The sequence below is a fragment of the Pocillopora damicornis genome, chromosome 12, assembly GCF_964200805.1.
Source record: "Pocillopora damicornis chromosome 12, jaPocDami1.2, whole genome shotgun sequence".
NCBI lineage: Eukaryota > Metazoa > Cnidaria > Anthozoa > Scleractinia > Pocilloporidae > Pocillopora > Pocillopora damicornis.
In genome coordinates this window covers 17,846,977-17,862,235 of record NC_142681.1, presented here as the reverse complement: position 1 = coordinate 17,862,235, position 15,259 = coordinate 17,846,977, and the positions used below count along the sequence as shown (strand labels likewise).

At 38.9% G+C, this 15,259-nt stretch overlaps 3 protein-coding genes across 3 annotated transcripts; all 3 read left to right on the top strand.

The window, feature by feature from the left end:
* Nucleotides 1-8,511: 8,511 nt before the first annotated feature.
* On the top strand, nucleotides 8,512-9,414 carry LOC149036796 (adenosine receptor A2a-like). The gene has a single exon (XM_089188624.1). It carries the CDS (start codon nucleotides 8,512-8,514, stop codon nucleotides 9,412-9,414), a length of 903 nt encoding a protein of 300 aa, XP_089044750.1.
* Nucleotides 9,415-10,321: 907 nt separating this feature from the next.
* Nucleotides 10,322-11,224, top strand: LOC113673726 (adenosine receptor A2a-like). The gene has a single exon (XM_027190153.2). It carries the CDS (start codon nucleotides 10,322-10,324, stop codon nucleotides 11,222-11,224), a length of 903 nt encoding a protein of 300 aa, XP_027045954.2.
* Nucleotides 11,225-12,151: 927 nt separating this feature from the next.
* On the top strand, nucleotides 12,152-13,054 carry LOC149036795 (adenosine receptor A2a-like). Its single transcript, XM_089188623.1, has one exon. The coding sequence runs from the start codon at nucleotides 12,152-12,154 to the stop codon at nucleotides 13,052-13,054; it is 903 nt and encodes a 300-aa protein (XP_089044749.1).
* The last annotated feature ends 2,205 nt before the right edge of the window (nucleotides 13,055-15,259 follow it).

Genomic DNA, 15,259 nt, shown 5'->3' with positions numbered 1-15,259 from the left:
CGCTGAAATACGTCCGTGTTTTCACGACCGCCAGAAGAACATTTATTATAATAGGGGCCTGTTGGGGATTTCCATTTCTATTCACCGTTTTGAGACGCGCCATGTATCTTGCCGACGGCAGACATTCGGTTGTTAAAACCCGTATAGTCGATGTTATTTACATTTTGCTTTTTGTATTGTCACCAACAGTGCTTCTCTTGACAGCACATTTTCATATCCTATTAATTGCTCGCAAACTCTCTCTGCAAATGAGAGCTCTCATGAAACAAGTTAGATTTAACATAACTGCAAACTCTTTAAAAATAAAGGAAATTAGAAACGTGGGAATAAAAGCATCCACAGTGAGGTTGGTTTCTGTACTAGTTGCTATTTTTACCACTTGTTATGGAATAGGTTTTTACGTCGTGATCTGCAACACCTTGGAAACTTGTCACGTGTCCGAATATATACGAGTGATAAATAGATTGCTTCTATTAGCCAATTCTACGTTGAATCCTCTAGTGTACGCGTTCCTCAAAGAAGATATCAAGAGAGAATCAAAAGCTTTTCTTTGCTTCAAGAGGCACTTAAAAAAACTTCCCTTTTAGATTCATCAAGAGTGACAAGTTCGGAGAATTCCTTTCAGCAATGCTGACACGACAAAGTATGAAATCTGATCATGCAAAATGGCCCGCGAACATTGTGAATACATTTGAATTTAGAACTAGGTGTGGTCCTGTTGATTCATGGAAATAAAGCGAAAGATTATTGAGCGATTTGAATGTTTTTATAGAATTTTAACAGGTCGGTAGTTAATATCACCCCTCAATCTGTCACCTTCTCAATTTATCTTTTTGTGCCAAAGAAAGGTTAGGCCCTGTTTGGTTCAGTGATGTTTAGGCCATAACTGTTTTTTTTCCCATCGTATAGAATAGTCCTAATTCAGTGTCCATGAGTTCATGGATCTTCTGTTACCACCACTGTCAGCAGAAAAACCTAGTTAATATAAGCTGAACACGTGCAAATGAATAGATCCTCAGTATTGATACTTACGAAAACTAATGCATACCGCTTACAAAAATAACTTTCTTCTCTACAGCCAATTTTTAGCTATCATCTTTTAGGGGACAGATATGGAAACGCAAAATCGAAGGTAGACTGACAAAATGAAGAGAAACGAACGAAAGAAGAAAGGGAAAAAAATGCTATTTCCGTCCCCAGGAACTACGCAGTATTTATCATTGGGGCGCCTTGAAAAAGTCATTAGCTTCATAGGGGAACAAAACAGTAAGACAACTATACATGCTTTCCCTTTGTGGAGAGCCACTATTATTAATTATAAGTCCTCGCAGGAGCGAAGTGAATGTTTCCAACATGCTAAGGGACACAGACACTTCAAAGGTGCATTTGTTACGCTACGTGTCGCATGATTGTGCGTTCTTTTACCAAGCAGTTGTTTTACTCTTTGTTGAATAAAAAATAACTGTCAAAAATCCCTGAAATTTGGTTCCCGAACAATATAAAAACCAACCTTTCTGCCAGCAGCTGCAAACATTTGAAGGGTCAATAAAACATGTTTCCATAAGCTGTCATAAATTTTTCCATTGAGTGTTTGGAACGCCTTTAGAATGCAAATATAAACCTCTTTTTTCGCCGTTGCATATTTATATTCGCTTTTGACTTCAAAATGACACGCCAAAAGTTTAAGTGCTCAAAGTGATCAGAAAATTAAGAATGCTTATTCCATGGTCCGGGATCATAAGCCGCTGCTGTATCCGTCTTTGTCTTCGTTGAGCATCCGTTACAACAATCCAAGAGGCAGTCCTCTCATGCATTTTTATGAACGAACAGCCTGTTTCAAGCCTTATATGTCCGGGAATGTAAGAGATATTTTAATTAAGTAAAGTGTGACTTGCACAATAAACAAAATATCGCTCCTCCGCCAACACTCTGGCGACTCGAGTGACATTTATACTGTTACCACTCAGCAGAATGTTCGATGATTTTGGTATTTCATATATGTTACTATTGCAGATTGATCAATTGATTCACTTTTCTTCCTTCCATATTATTCCTTGTCTTCACAGCAATTTTCTTCTTTTCAAGGCGCATCTTGATTTTCTAGAAACTTAGATATGAGACAGAGGAAAGCCTGAACTTCTGATAAACATGTCGTGGGAAAAATTGGGAAAAGTAAAGAGCTTATTTTCCCCATTGCTTATATCAGCTTGCGAGAGCAGATGCCCTTTCGGCTTTTAGGTCCAAACTAACAAGCGGAAAGTTGACTAAGTACTCAAAGTGATGGGTGAATTAAGAAAGGCCCTTTCCTAGTCTGGGATCTTAGGTTAGCTAATGCATCCATTTATGTTTAACAACAGATATAACAACACAAGAAGCTGTCTTCTTCTGCAGTCTTGCGATCAAAAAGCCCTTATCTAGCCTTACGTGCCCATTAAATGTAGGGGATATTTTAATTAGGCGAAGTGAAAGTTGTCTAATTTGTCTTACTCTCTGGCAACGTAACTGACATTTCTATTGTTGTCACTCAGAAGAGTGATAAATTAATCACTTAGTTTTCAATATAGCCTGAGAATTCAGTTTAATCAACTAACACTCTGCTTCGCTCCCTCGAGGCCTTGAAAAATAAGCTTAACTGCTGGGCAAATAAGGAAGTCATTTCAAAGCTATCGTACGAACGAGATTGATTGTTTCCAAGGTAGCTCACGGATGAAGACCCATGGAGAGCGCATTCATCAAGCCTAGAGTCGCTTAGCTGTGTCTTCCCATTCTAACTGTTTATTGAGTTCTTCATTGAATAAAAATCATCTTTAAAAAATTATTATGGTTTGTTTTCTGTCAGTTGTGAAAGCTACTTTTCTGTCAATAGCTGCATACATTTAATGGGTAAATAAAACATGCTTTCATTAGCTCTCAAAAAGTGATTGGAATTTTGAATTGAAGAGAACGCTTCTCGACAACTGATTAAAAGCTCAATTTTTTGCCGGTGCATATTCTTATAAGCTTGCGAGAACAATTTCTGTGTTCAAAATTGCTGGTGGAAAGTTTAGTAAGTGCTCAAAGTGATGGTGAATTAAAATGGCAATTTGGTAATCTGTGATTTAGGTTCAAGAAACTATCCTCTGTGATCGAACGGACTGTTGTCATGTTAAATACTCCAAAAATTGTTATTTTTAATGGGCTAAGAATAAGCATAACGAACGTGAACAAATAATTCCAAAGAAAGTTAATTCAAATGTCACTGGTAGAGGAATAAGCATGTTTATTTTATCGTGGGTGTCATGGAGAAAACAAGGAAAAGTCTATCAAATGTCAGCAGGTTTCCAAAATAGTGAACGGACAACTTATCTTCGATTAATAATTTTCTGATTTTTATTAGCACCCCTCTTTTCGTTTTAACTTTTAATGAACTTTTAAGAAAGTAAGTCTTGAGTTATTATCTTAGACATATATGAATATTTAGTTTTGCAGTGTAAAATTATACATTAATAGTTTAATTAATACAGTTTTTTAGAGGAATTAAAGTGGTGATGCATAATTCTTTTAGCTGATGTTGGAAGTCTTGGTTCCATTTCAGTTCATTCATAGCATGTGTTTCGATTATGATTATAAAAATATGTGAGAAGGTATCACCGACACAAGACACTGTTTGGTGATGATCAATAAGTTATTGGCTGTCGACATCAAACGTTACTCTCGATCGCTTTGCTGACTGAATAAAAGGCAATGACATGGAACGGGTATGCTCTATTAGTTTGCAAGCTCGTAATTGTCCATGTTGACAAAAAGGTCCATAAATGCCAAAACTGTGCAAAAAAAATTACACTTAATAAAAATAAGTGACGTTACCTATTGTTGTTAGTAGGAACGCTATCAGAGAGTTATTAGCTGATGAAGAAGGACTTCTTTTGATTGAAATTTGTTGTCCAATTACCATCAACTGATATCTTTGAGCTCTTTAAGCAGCCGCATGCAGAGTTGTATCAAAGAGGTCTTCTCCGACTCGGATCTGAAAACTCGTTCTACTACCTGATATCTGCTTTCTTCAACGCTACAAGTCGACAGCAAATTTACCTTACAGGAGCAGATTCAGTGAGACAATCCGTAAAGGATGGATTTTATCCTGGTGGCTTTTCTGTTTTTCACCTTCTTAAGTTTGGTTGGTAACAGCTGGGTTATTTTCATCATCGCAAGAAGGAGAAGATTACGGACAACAGCCAACTGGTTCATTCTTTCCTTGGCGGCGGCTGATCTGGGTGTTACTTGTGCATTTTCGCCCTACATGATCTGCGAAGTGATTTTGGATACGTGCAAGGAAGGAATAGGCGTGATTTTCGCCTTTTCCTTCGTGAACGTCTCCGCCATGGGGTTGATCGCCATGCTTGCGGAACGCTATGTTGCCATCGTGCATTCGCTGAAATACGTCCGTGTCTTCACTACCACCAGACGAACATTCTTTATTATTGGGGCCTGTTGGGGATTTCCATTTCTATTCCCCGTTTTGCAACTCGCCATGTATCTTGCCGGCGGGGTAAGACATTCGGTTTTAAATTTCCCTTTATTAGGAGTTATTTACATTTTTCTTTTTGTAGTGTTACCAACAGTACTTCTCTTGACAGCTCATTTTCATATCCTCTTAATTGGTCGCAAACTTTCTCTGCAAACGAGAGCTCTCATGAAACAAGTTAGATTCAACATGACCGCAAACTCTTTAAAAATAAAAGAAATTAGAAACGTGGGACTAAAAGCATCCACAGTGCGGTTGATTACTGTACTTGTTGCTATTTTTACCGCTTGTAATGGAGTAAATTTTCACATCCTGATCTGCCACGCTCTCAAAATTTGTCATGTGTCCCAACATACACTAGTGATAAATAGGTTGCTTCTATTAGCCAATTCTACGTTGAATCCTCTTATGTACGCGTTCCTCAAAGAAGATATCAAGAGAGAATCAAAAGCTTTTCTTTGCCGCAAGAGGCACTGAAAAATACGTCCCTTCCAGGTTCTCCAGAGTGACAAGTTAGGAGAAGATTTCCATTCAGCAATGCTAACACGACAAAGTATGAAGCGATGCAAAATGGCCCGTGAACATTGCAAATACATTTGGATTTAGTACTAGTTATAGTGCTGTCGATTCATGGAATTAAAAGCGAAAGGCTATTGAGCGATTTGAATGTTTTTATACTATTTCAACAGTTCGGTAGTTAATTTCACCCCTCAATAAAACATGTTTCCATAAGCTGTCAAAAATTTTCTATCGAATTTTTGGAACGCCTCTAGAGAGCAAATAAAAACCTCTTTTTTCGCCGTTGCATATTTACATTAGCCTAAAAGAGCAGATGCATTTTTCAGCTTTTAATTTCCAAATAACACGCGGAAAGTTCACAAAGTGTTCAAAGTGATCGGAAAATTAAGAATGCTTATTCCCTGGTCTGGAATCGTAAGCTGCTCTCAGGAGTCCGTCTTTGTCTTTGTCTAGCGCCCGCTATAACAATCCAAGAAATAGTCCCCTCGTACATTTTTATGAACGAACAGCCAGTTTCAAGCCTTACATGCCCGGAAGTGTAAGAGATATTTCAATTAAGAAAAGTGAAAGCTGTCTCATAACTTGCACAATAAACAAAATATCGCTCCTCAACCAACACTCTAGCGACTCGCATGACATTTATACTGTTACCACTTGGTAGAACGTTCGATGATTTTGGTATTTTATATATGTTACTATAGTTGCAGTTTGATCAGTTGGTCCACTTTTCTTCTTCCCATATTATTCCTTGTCTTCAAAGCAATTGCAGTGCATTCATCCATTGTAAAGGTATACTTCATTACTTGGAGATAACAAGAGTAATTCTGCGTCCTCATGATTTTAAGCGTGCGACTACTTCTCCTGACCCTTCTAGTTTGCGCTTTGTTGTCGATTCACAGGCTACATTGTACTGATAAAAAATTGTAGTGTTCTATAAATGACTTTTTTTGAAGCTACTCCTGGATTAGATTGTATGAAATATGTACGTTTGGTCAGGTTAGAAGTAATTAAGGTTATTATCTACACAATCCACTTTTGTTTGGTGACTACCACTAGGTGATTAGCTGAAAAGACCAAGGGCAACTCTGTTTGTTGATTGATTAATTTGAATAACAAAAGTGATAGCATACAAAGGAAATTTTCTTTCTCATTTTCCAACTTTCTAGTTCAGAGCAAATAATAGCTGGTCAGTTGAGTGCAATATCTTCTTTATCGACTTTTGACATTAAAACGTATCTTTATATGCCTTCTTTTGTCACCTTCACCCATTCCTGGTTTGGACCCCGTACGATTAGAAGCAAAACTTCTGTCAACAGCTGCATCCATTTGATGGGTCTTGCTCGAAACATGCATGATCTTTTAATTGAAGTGAACGCTTCTCGACAACAAACAATTTCTTTTCGCCAATGCACATTCATATTAGGTTATTAAGTGTTAACAGCTGAGTTGAAAACGTAAATTGGCCACCGTAAAGAGTAAAAAAGCTGACGTTTCGAGCGTAAGCCCGAAGAGAGTGATATGTTAGGATGACGAAGGGCTAATACTCGAAACGTCAGCTTTTTTATTCGTTACGGTGGCCAATTTACGTTTTCAACTCAACTGTTAACACTTAATTACCTGCTACACTCTCCCACCGACGCAGCACCGCAGTTTCTTTTGAAACTTACCCCGTTTATTCATATTCATATTAACGTGCGAGAGCAGATGTCTTTTCAGCTTCTGCTTTCAAAACTATACGTGGAGGTTTAGTAATAACTTAAAGTGATCGGTAAAATGGTTATATGATGCACATTTTTCTAATTGAACGAAGATCTCTTTATAGTCCATTTGAGTCCATTAATATTTATGGAAGATGTTTCGAGAACAAGAATTAGTCTCACTAGATGGCTTAGAAATGGCAAATTGCACAGGAGTTAAAAGTTAATGTGAACTTTAATTACGAGGTAAATGATATTGAAGTGTGTTCCTTTTTTTCTTCGAAAGCGTAGAAGGAAGAAGAGGAGTTATTTTTTAATTTAATAGTTAAATGGAAGATGCTTAAAAACACACGGTGTATCATCCAACTGTTGGAGCCCAAAAGCGAGATGAACTAAGCTTTACGGAATAATTCCTGACATCAGAACTCAAATATTCCTTCCGAGTAAGATGACGAGCTCTTGGCAGGTTATTCAGTCCTAGATGACCACTTCTTACCTGAAAACTGTGGCGAAAAAGCCATGTTTTTTAAGTAAAAAAAAATTAGTTGTCCTGTTGCGATGACCAACCAATCAACTCGAAATCAATTTCATATTGTAAGTGCAAAACCCATTGACTGCCTTTCTGGTAATTTTTCCGTCGATGTTGTTTTCGTCATGGCGGTGTCTACCTTTAAATGTTGTGGATATTTTACTTTCAAATAAATAATGAATTGAAGAATAAAATTACCAACTAGCAAAATACCTCTTCTCGTAACGTATTCCATCGCTTTTACATCTCCAAATCTACCCTCAACTGTGATAACTTCCCTCGCTTAAAATCAACTCGAGATTCGAGATGTAACATCGGTCATAGATTGTAAAAGAGGTTTATGAGTAAGGAGCTTTTTAACTTGTCTTTGTTTATTTCCTCGCACCCTAATACATACAGCTAGCAGTGTTCGCAGCAGCGCGCCAAGAAATCCCGGCAGGAAAAAAGCTTCTAAAACTCCATTTCTTTAGTTAATGATCGCTTTAAACTAAATTGCTTTCTTAGCAATTAGCCAATTATGTACTGCCGGCGAAGGATGCGGTACACTTCGTTATATATTTCTTTACGGGTCAATGTTCTAGAAAAAACTTGAGCGTTCTGCTGTGCTGTGTGATCCGTGAGCGTTTTCATCGTGGTTTGAACTTGCTGTTGTTTGCGGTTTTATTCCCCGGAGTGGACATACCGTTACTATGTTTTTTTTAGCGTTTAAAATCGAAAAATACATGGTTTTGGTGAGAACCCTTATCTTTTTCAACTCCCACGACTGTCTTGTTGTGTGTATCAATAGAATAGGTCAGCAAATTTGCAATTAATGTTTCGCGAGGGGCTAGAGAAAATGGTTGACTCCACGAGAGTGAAGCCAACGCTTTTAATAAGGTCGTTTGTTAACCGATTTATTTGAATAAAAAAAGTGATGCCTTAGACAAGGGTGTATTGTTTATTGTTTGGCAAACTTTTAAACATCTATTTCAGCAATAATGCAGATACTGTCCAGAAATATGTCAGTGACGATACTTATAATTATTGCCAGCAATTGGCTGGTGATGAAAGGACTTTTGTGATTAAAATTTGATGACAGATAAGCATGTAAATGACATCTTTAAACTCTCCAGCCAGCCAGCCATAGAGTTGTATTGAAAGAACTCGCCTCCGAGTGGCATTCTGAAAACCCTTTAATTAAACGCCCTTGCTTCTATCAATGCTCCAATATAAATTTTCATCATCCATCCAGATCCATATACAGTTACGAAATCAAAAAAAGGATGGGTATTGACTGGATTGTAGGTTGGTTTTTCACTTTCTTTGGTCTGTTAGGAAACACCTGGATTATTTTCATCATCGCTAAAAGAAGAAGGCTACAAACGACCACAAACTGGTTCATCCTTTCCTTGGCGGTGGCCGATCTGGGTGTTACTTGCGGATATTTTCCAGCGTCCATGATCTGCAATGTGCTTGTGGATACATGCAACAACGGTCTTCGCCTCATATTCGCGAACTTTTTCAGTGAAGTTTCTGTCACTTGCTTGATCGCTATGATTGGTGAACGCTATATCGCTATCGTACATTCGTTGAGATACATCCATTACCTGACCACTTCTAGGGCAGTAACCGTTATCACGATCTGCTGGGCATTTCCTTTTCTTTGGGCCATTTTCCGGCTTATGGTCTATCTTGGCAGCGGTGAGGATTTAATCGCAGAAACGCCTGTACTCGCTTTCATTCACATCATGTTTTTTCTATTCCTGCCAACAATATTTCTTTTCGCAGCACATCTCCATATCCTATTAATTGCTCGCAAACTCTCTCGTGAGATGAAAGTTCTTTTGAAACAGGTGAGATTTAACGTAGCAGCAAACTCGGTAAAAATAATGGAGGTTAGAAATGTAGGATTAAAAGCATCCACAGTCAGGCTGGTAACTGTGCTTGTTATCATATGTATGGCGTTTTACGGAATAGAGATCCATCTGTCGATATGCTTTTATTTTAATCTCTGCGATGAGTCCTATTATGAAACAGTGGCAGCTGAAATGCTCCTCTTGACCAATTCTACGTTGAACCCTCTTGTGTACGCTTTTCTCAAAGAAGATATCAAAGCAGAATCAAAAGCTTTCCTTTGCTGCAGAAGGAAACTGAACCGATGTCCCTCTCGGCTTCATCCAGAGTAACAAGCCGCGATATAAATTCATACCTCGGTGACTATGAAAATGGGTAAAAACTGACACACGACTGAAAATATCTGTGCTCAAGAGAGTCTTTGTTGCGTGCTCTCCCCAAATATGCACGATAAATGACTTTTTTGCATAGGTCTTTCATCGCCATCATTGTCCGAATAAAGGCCTGAAAAACAATGTAACTGCAAGTGATCATAAGATGCTTCACGAAAACCTAAAGATTCCTCTGGATTGAAACCAATTAAAAGCAAAGAACTTGTAAACAACTGTACTTTCTCTATCGCAAGCCTTGAGCCATCTGTTACAGCGATGAAAACTGAACACTGAGAATTTGTGTATAATTACAAGAATGTAGAGAGACGAAATTAAACAAATAATAATGTCCATGAGAGAGGAGGAGGGTATGTGTACGCAGATTACGTAGGTTCAAGGACTAGTGGCTCCCGTCTTTGTGTTTTGTTGTCGCTTCACAGCTTAAATACGTGTCATTCAACGACTTTTATAAACTGCAGCTCTGTAGGATCGCATGAGATATGTATATACGGCGGGTTAAAATGAATCAATACCGACATAAAAAATTTTGTCTGAGTGATTGGCTGACATGAAAGGAAGTAACTGTGTTTGTTGATTTATTTAAATAACAAAAGTGACAAAAAAACCCAAATATGCAGAAGCCGAGCAAATATAATTTACTGACCACACTTAACGATGTTAATAGGGCACAAGTCAGAGACCAATTGGCTCTCCAGAAAGTCGCACTCAAACGTGTGTTAAAAGAACTCACCCTCGTGTTACAATCCGAAAAACCCGTCAATTTAATACCTTTGCATCCATCAACGCTCCAAACTCGTCGGCAAATTCTCATTATCAATTCCAAATTCAGCCTCACAGCGAGCAGAAGATGGATATTGACTGGATTGCCGGTTGGTTTTTTACTTTCTTTGGCCTGTTGGGAAACAGCTGGATTATTTTCATCATCGCTAGAAGAAGAGGATTACAGACAACAACCAACTGGTTCATCCTTTCCTTGGCGGTGGCCGATCTGGGTGTTACATGCGGATATTTTCCAGCGTCCATGATCTGCAATGTGCTTGTGGATACATGCAACAACGGCCTTCGCCTCATATTCGCGAACATTTTCAGTGAAGTTTCTGTCACTTGCTTGATCGCTATGATTGGTGAACACTATATCGCTATCGTACATTCGTTGAGATACATCCATTACCTGACCACTTCTAGGGCAGTCACCGTTATCGCGATCTGCTGGGCATTTCCTTTTCTTTTAGCCATTTCCCGGCTTATGGTCTATCTTGGCAGCGGTGAGGATTTAATCGCAGAAACGCCTGTACTCGCTTTCATTCATATCATGCTTTTCCTATTCCTGCCAACAATATTTCTTTTCGCAGCACATCTCCATATCCTATTAATTGCTCGCAAACTCTCTCGTGAGATGAAAGTTCTTTTGAAACAGGTGAGATTTAACGTAGCAGCAAACTCGGTAAAAATAATGGAGGTTAGAAATGTAGGATTAAAAGCATCCACAGTCAGGCTGGTAACTGTGCTTGTTATCATATGTATGGCGTTTTACGGAATAGAGATCCATCTGTCGATATGCTTTTATTTTAATCTCTGCGATGAGTCCTATTATGAAACAGTGGCAGCTGAAATGCTCCTCTTGACCAATTCTACGTTGAACCCTCTTGTGTACGCTTTTCTCAAAGAAGATATCAAAGCAGAATCAAAAGCTTTCCTTTGCTGCAGAAGGAAACTGAACCGATGTCCCTCTCAGCTTCATCTAGAGTAACAAGCCGCGAGATAAATTCATACCTCGGTGACTATGAAAATGGGTAAAAACTGACACACGACTGAAAATATCTGTGCTCAAGAGAGTCTTTGTTGCGTGCTCTCCCCAAATATGCACGATAGATGACTTTTTTGCATAGGTCTTTCATCGCCATCATTGTCCGAATAAAGGCCTGAAAAACAATGTAACTGCAAGTGATCATAAGATGCTTCGCGAAAACCTAAAGATTCCCCTGGATTGAAACCGATTAAAAGCAAAGAACTTGTAAACAACTGTACTTTCTCTATTGTAAGCCTTGAGCCATCTGTTACAGCGATGAGAACTGAACACTGAGAATTTGTGTATAATTACAAGAATGTAGAGAGACGAAATTAAACAAATAATAATGTCCATGAGAGAGGAGGAGGGTATGTGTACGCAGATTACGTAGTTTCAAGGACTAGTGGCTCCCGTCTTTGTGTTTTGTTGTCGCTTCACAGCTTAAATATGCGCATAAAAATATGTTGCGTTATGTCATTCAACGACTTTTATAAACTGCAGCTCTGTAGGATCGCATGAGATATGTATATACGGCGGGTTAAAATGAATCAATACCGACATAATACATTTTGTCTGAGTGATTGGCTGACATGAAAGGAAGTAACTGTGTTTGTTGATTTATTTAAATAACAAAAGTGACAAAAAACCCAAATATGCAGAAGCCGAGCAAATATAATTTGCTGACCACACTTAACGATGTTAATAGGGCACAAGTCAGAGACCAATTGGCTCTCCAGAAAGTCGCACTCAAACGTGTGTTAAAAGAACTCACCCTCGTGTTACAATCTAAAAACCCGTCAATTTAATACCTTTGCATCCATCAACGCTCCAAACTCGTCGACAAATTTTCATAATCAATTCCAAATTCAGCCTCACAGCGAGCAGAATATGGATATTGACTGGATTGCCGGTTGGTTTTTTACTTTCTTCGGCCTGTTGGGAAACAGCTGGATTATTTTCATCATCGCTAGAAGAAGAAGATTACAGACAACAACCAACTGGTTCATCCTTTCCTTGGCGGTGGCCGATCTGGGTGTTACTTGCGGATATTTTCCAGCGTCCATGATCTGCAATGTGCTTGTGGATACATGCAACAACGGCCTCCGCCTCATATTCGCGAACTTTTTCAGTGAAGTTTCTATCACTTGCTTGATCGCTATGATTGGTGAACGCTATATCGCTATCGTACATTCGTTGAGATACATCCATTACCTGACCACTTCTAGGGCAGTCACCGTTATCGCGATCTGCTGGGCATTTCCTTTTCTTTTAGCCATTTTCCGGCTTATGGTCTATCTTGGCAGCGGTGAGGATTTAATCGCAGAAACGCCTGTATTCGCTTTCATTCACATCATGCTTTTCCTATTCCTACCAACAATATTTCTTTTCGCAGCACATCTCCATATCCTATTAATTGCTCGCAAACTCTCTCGTGAGATGAAAGTTCTTTTGAAACAGGTGAGATTTAACGTAGCAGCAAACTCGGTAAAAATAATGGAGGTTAGAAATGTAGGATTAAAAGCATCCACAGTCAGGCTGGTAACTGTGCTTGTTATCATATGTATGGCGTTTTACGGAATAGAGATCCATCTGTCGATATGCTTTTATTTTAATCTCTGCGATGAGTCCTATTATGAAACAGTGGCAGCTGAAATGCTCCTCTTGATCAATTCTACGTTGAACCCTCTTGTGTACGCTTTTCTCAAAGAAGATATCAAAGCAGAATCAAAAGCTTTCCTTTGCTGCAGAAGGAAACTGAAACGATGTCCCTCCCAGGTTCATCCAGAGTAACGAGCCGCGAGATAGCAGAGATAGCATAGGTCGTTCATCACCATCATTGTCCGAATAAAGGCCTGAAAACACCGTAACTGCAAATGATCATAAAATGCTTCACGAAAACCTAAAGATTAAAAACATTTCTCAAGACTGAAACCAACGATATGCAAAGAACTTGTAAACAACTGTACTTCCTCTATCGTAAGCCTTGAGCCATCTGCTGCAGCGATTAGATCTGAACGCTGAACGTCTTTGTGTTTTGTTGTCGCTTCACAGCTTAAATATGCGCGTAAAAATATGTTGCGTTATGTCATTTAACGACTTTTATAAACTGCAGCTCTGTAGGATCGCATGAGATATGTATATACGGCGGGTTAAAATGACCCTCTTGTGCATGCTTTTTTCAAAGAAGATATCAAAAGCAGAATCAAAAGCTTTCCTTTGCTGCAGAAGGAAACTGAAACGATGTTCTCCCAGGTTCATCCAGAGTAACGAGCCGCGAGATAGCAGAGATAGCATAGGTCGTTCATCACCATCATTGTCCGAATAAAGGCCTGAAAACACCGTAACTGCAAATGATCATAAAATGCTTCACGAAAACCTAAAGATTAAAAACATTTCTCAAGACTGAAACCAACGATATGCAAAGAACTTGTAAACAACTGTACTTTCTCTATCGTAAGCCTTGAGCCATCTGCTGCAGCGATTAGATCTGAACGCTGAGAATTTGTGTATATTACAAGAACGTAGAGAGACGAAATTAAACAAATAATAATTTCTGCAAGTCCATAGTCCTAATAGAATATACAGCGATATAGTATACAACCATGTGACTGTAGAAATTTAATACTACATTTCTCAATTGCATCAACCCCGCTGATAATGGTTCGACTCATTTTAAATCAATACAGTGATTATTTGTATTTCTGTGTTAACAAACCATGCGCTTTGTATGAGATGAGGGCTGCGCACAAGTTTCGTGGTTCAAAGAAAAAAATAGTATGAAAGAACATTGTGGGGTAAGTATTTGACTATGGAGCCAACAGACCAGAAAACAAACCTTTAAGAAAACAAACCTTCATAGGGCGTCTTTAGTAATCAAAAGCTCGATTATGAAAGAGTTTCCCTTCGACACAGTTGTTTTAAAGCTGTACAACAAAAACATGTCGATTTCTTTTTTGAATTTCGGGATGGATGACAGCGAAGAACTGCCTATTATTGCTATTGCAGCGATAGATCTGTGTGTTACATGCGTCTTCATACCCGTAGTATGTACATATTCAGTACTCTTCTATGTCCGTATCTTGCTTCGTTACTCATATAAAAACAAGCAAGAGAAAAATACCTTGGGTAAAAAGGGGAAGAGTTTGAATAGCTGTCGTAAACTGGCCAATTAACACTGTCCATGAAAGAGGAGAGGAGGGTATATGAACGCACATTATGTAAGTTGAATGATCTGTATAGAGATTGGAATTCAAATTTAATAATTGGCTGACTCAAGAGGCTTGCGAGTTTTACAAACTAAAGACCTAAAAAAGGATACACTGGTTTTATATATTGAAAGTTCATAGGGTATACAGTGTCGGATCTAGGAGAGGGGCCCCGGGGACCCCAGCCCCACCCCGTCCGCCCCTTCTACTTTGGTTTTAAAAAAAGAATCGCAAAAGGAAGAAAAGCCGGTATGGCAAGCTACAAAAAAAGCGCCCCCACCCCCCCAGCTGAACGTCTTGAGCTCCGGGGACCCCGGCCCGACCCCTTCCACCCCTTTTATTTTGGTTTAAAAAAAAGAATCGCAAAAGGAAGAAAAGCCGGCAGGGCAAGCGACAAAAAAAAAAAGCGCCCCCCGCCCCCCTCCCTCTTAGCTCAACGTCGTACGTGGACAGAAAAGAACGGGCTTTGTCCATAGAAGGATGTGTAACTCCCACCCCAAACCCCTCCGATATGTGATTTGAGCTTCGTTGTGGCTTCTCAGGGTAAAATACGCCACTAATACAGAGATTATCACATGAAAAGTGCGCACGAACGCAATATTTTATTCACGAGTTGTGATGCATAAAAAAAAAAAAAAAAAACGAACGAGTGAGTTTTTTGATGCATTACCAGAAATGAATAAAAATCGTTCGTGCGTGCTTTCCAAGGTATGATATTTTTATTTCATACATGCTGAGATTTACTCTGTGAAGTACGACGCGAACGACTGTGAAAATACATCGTTCGTCC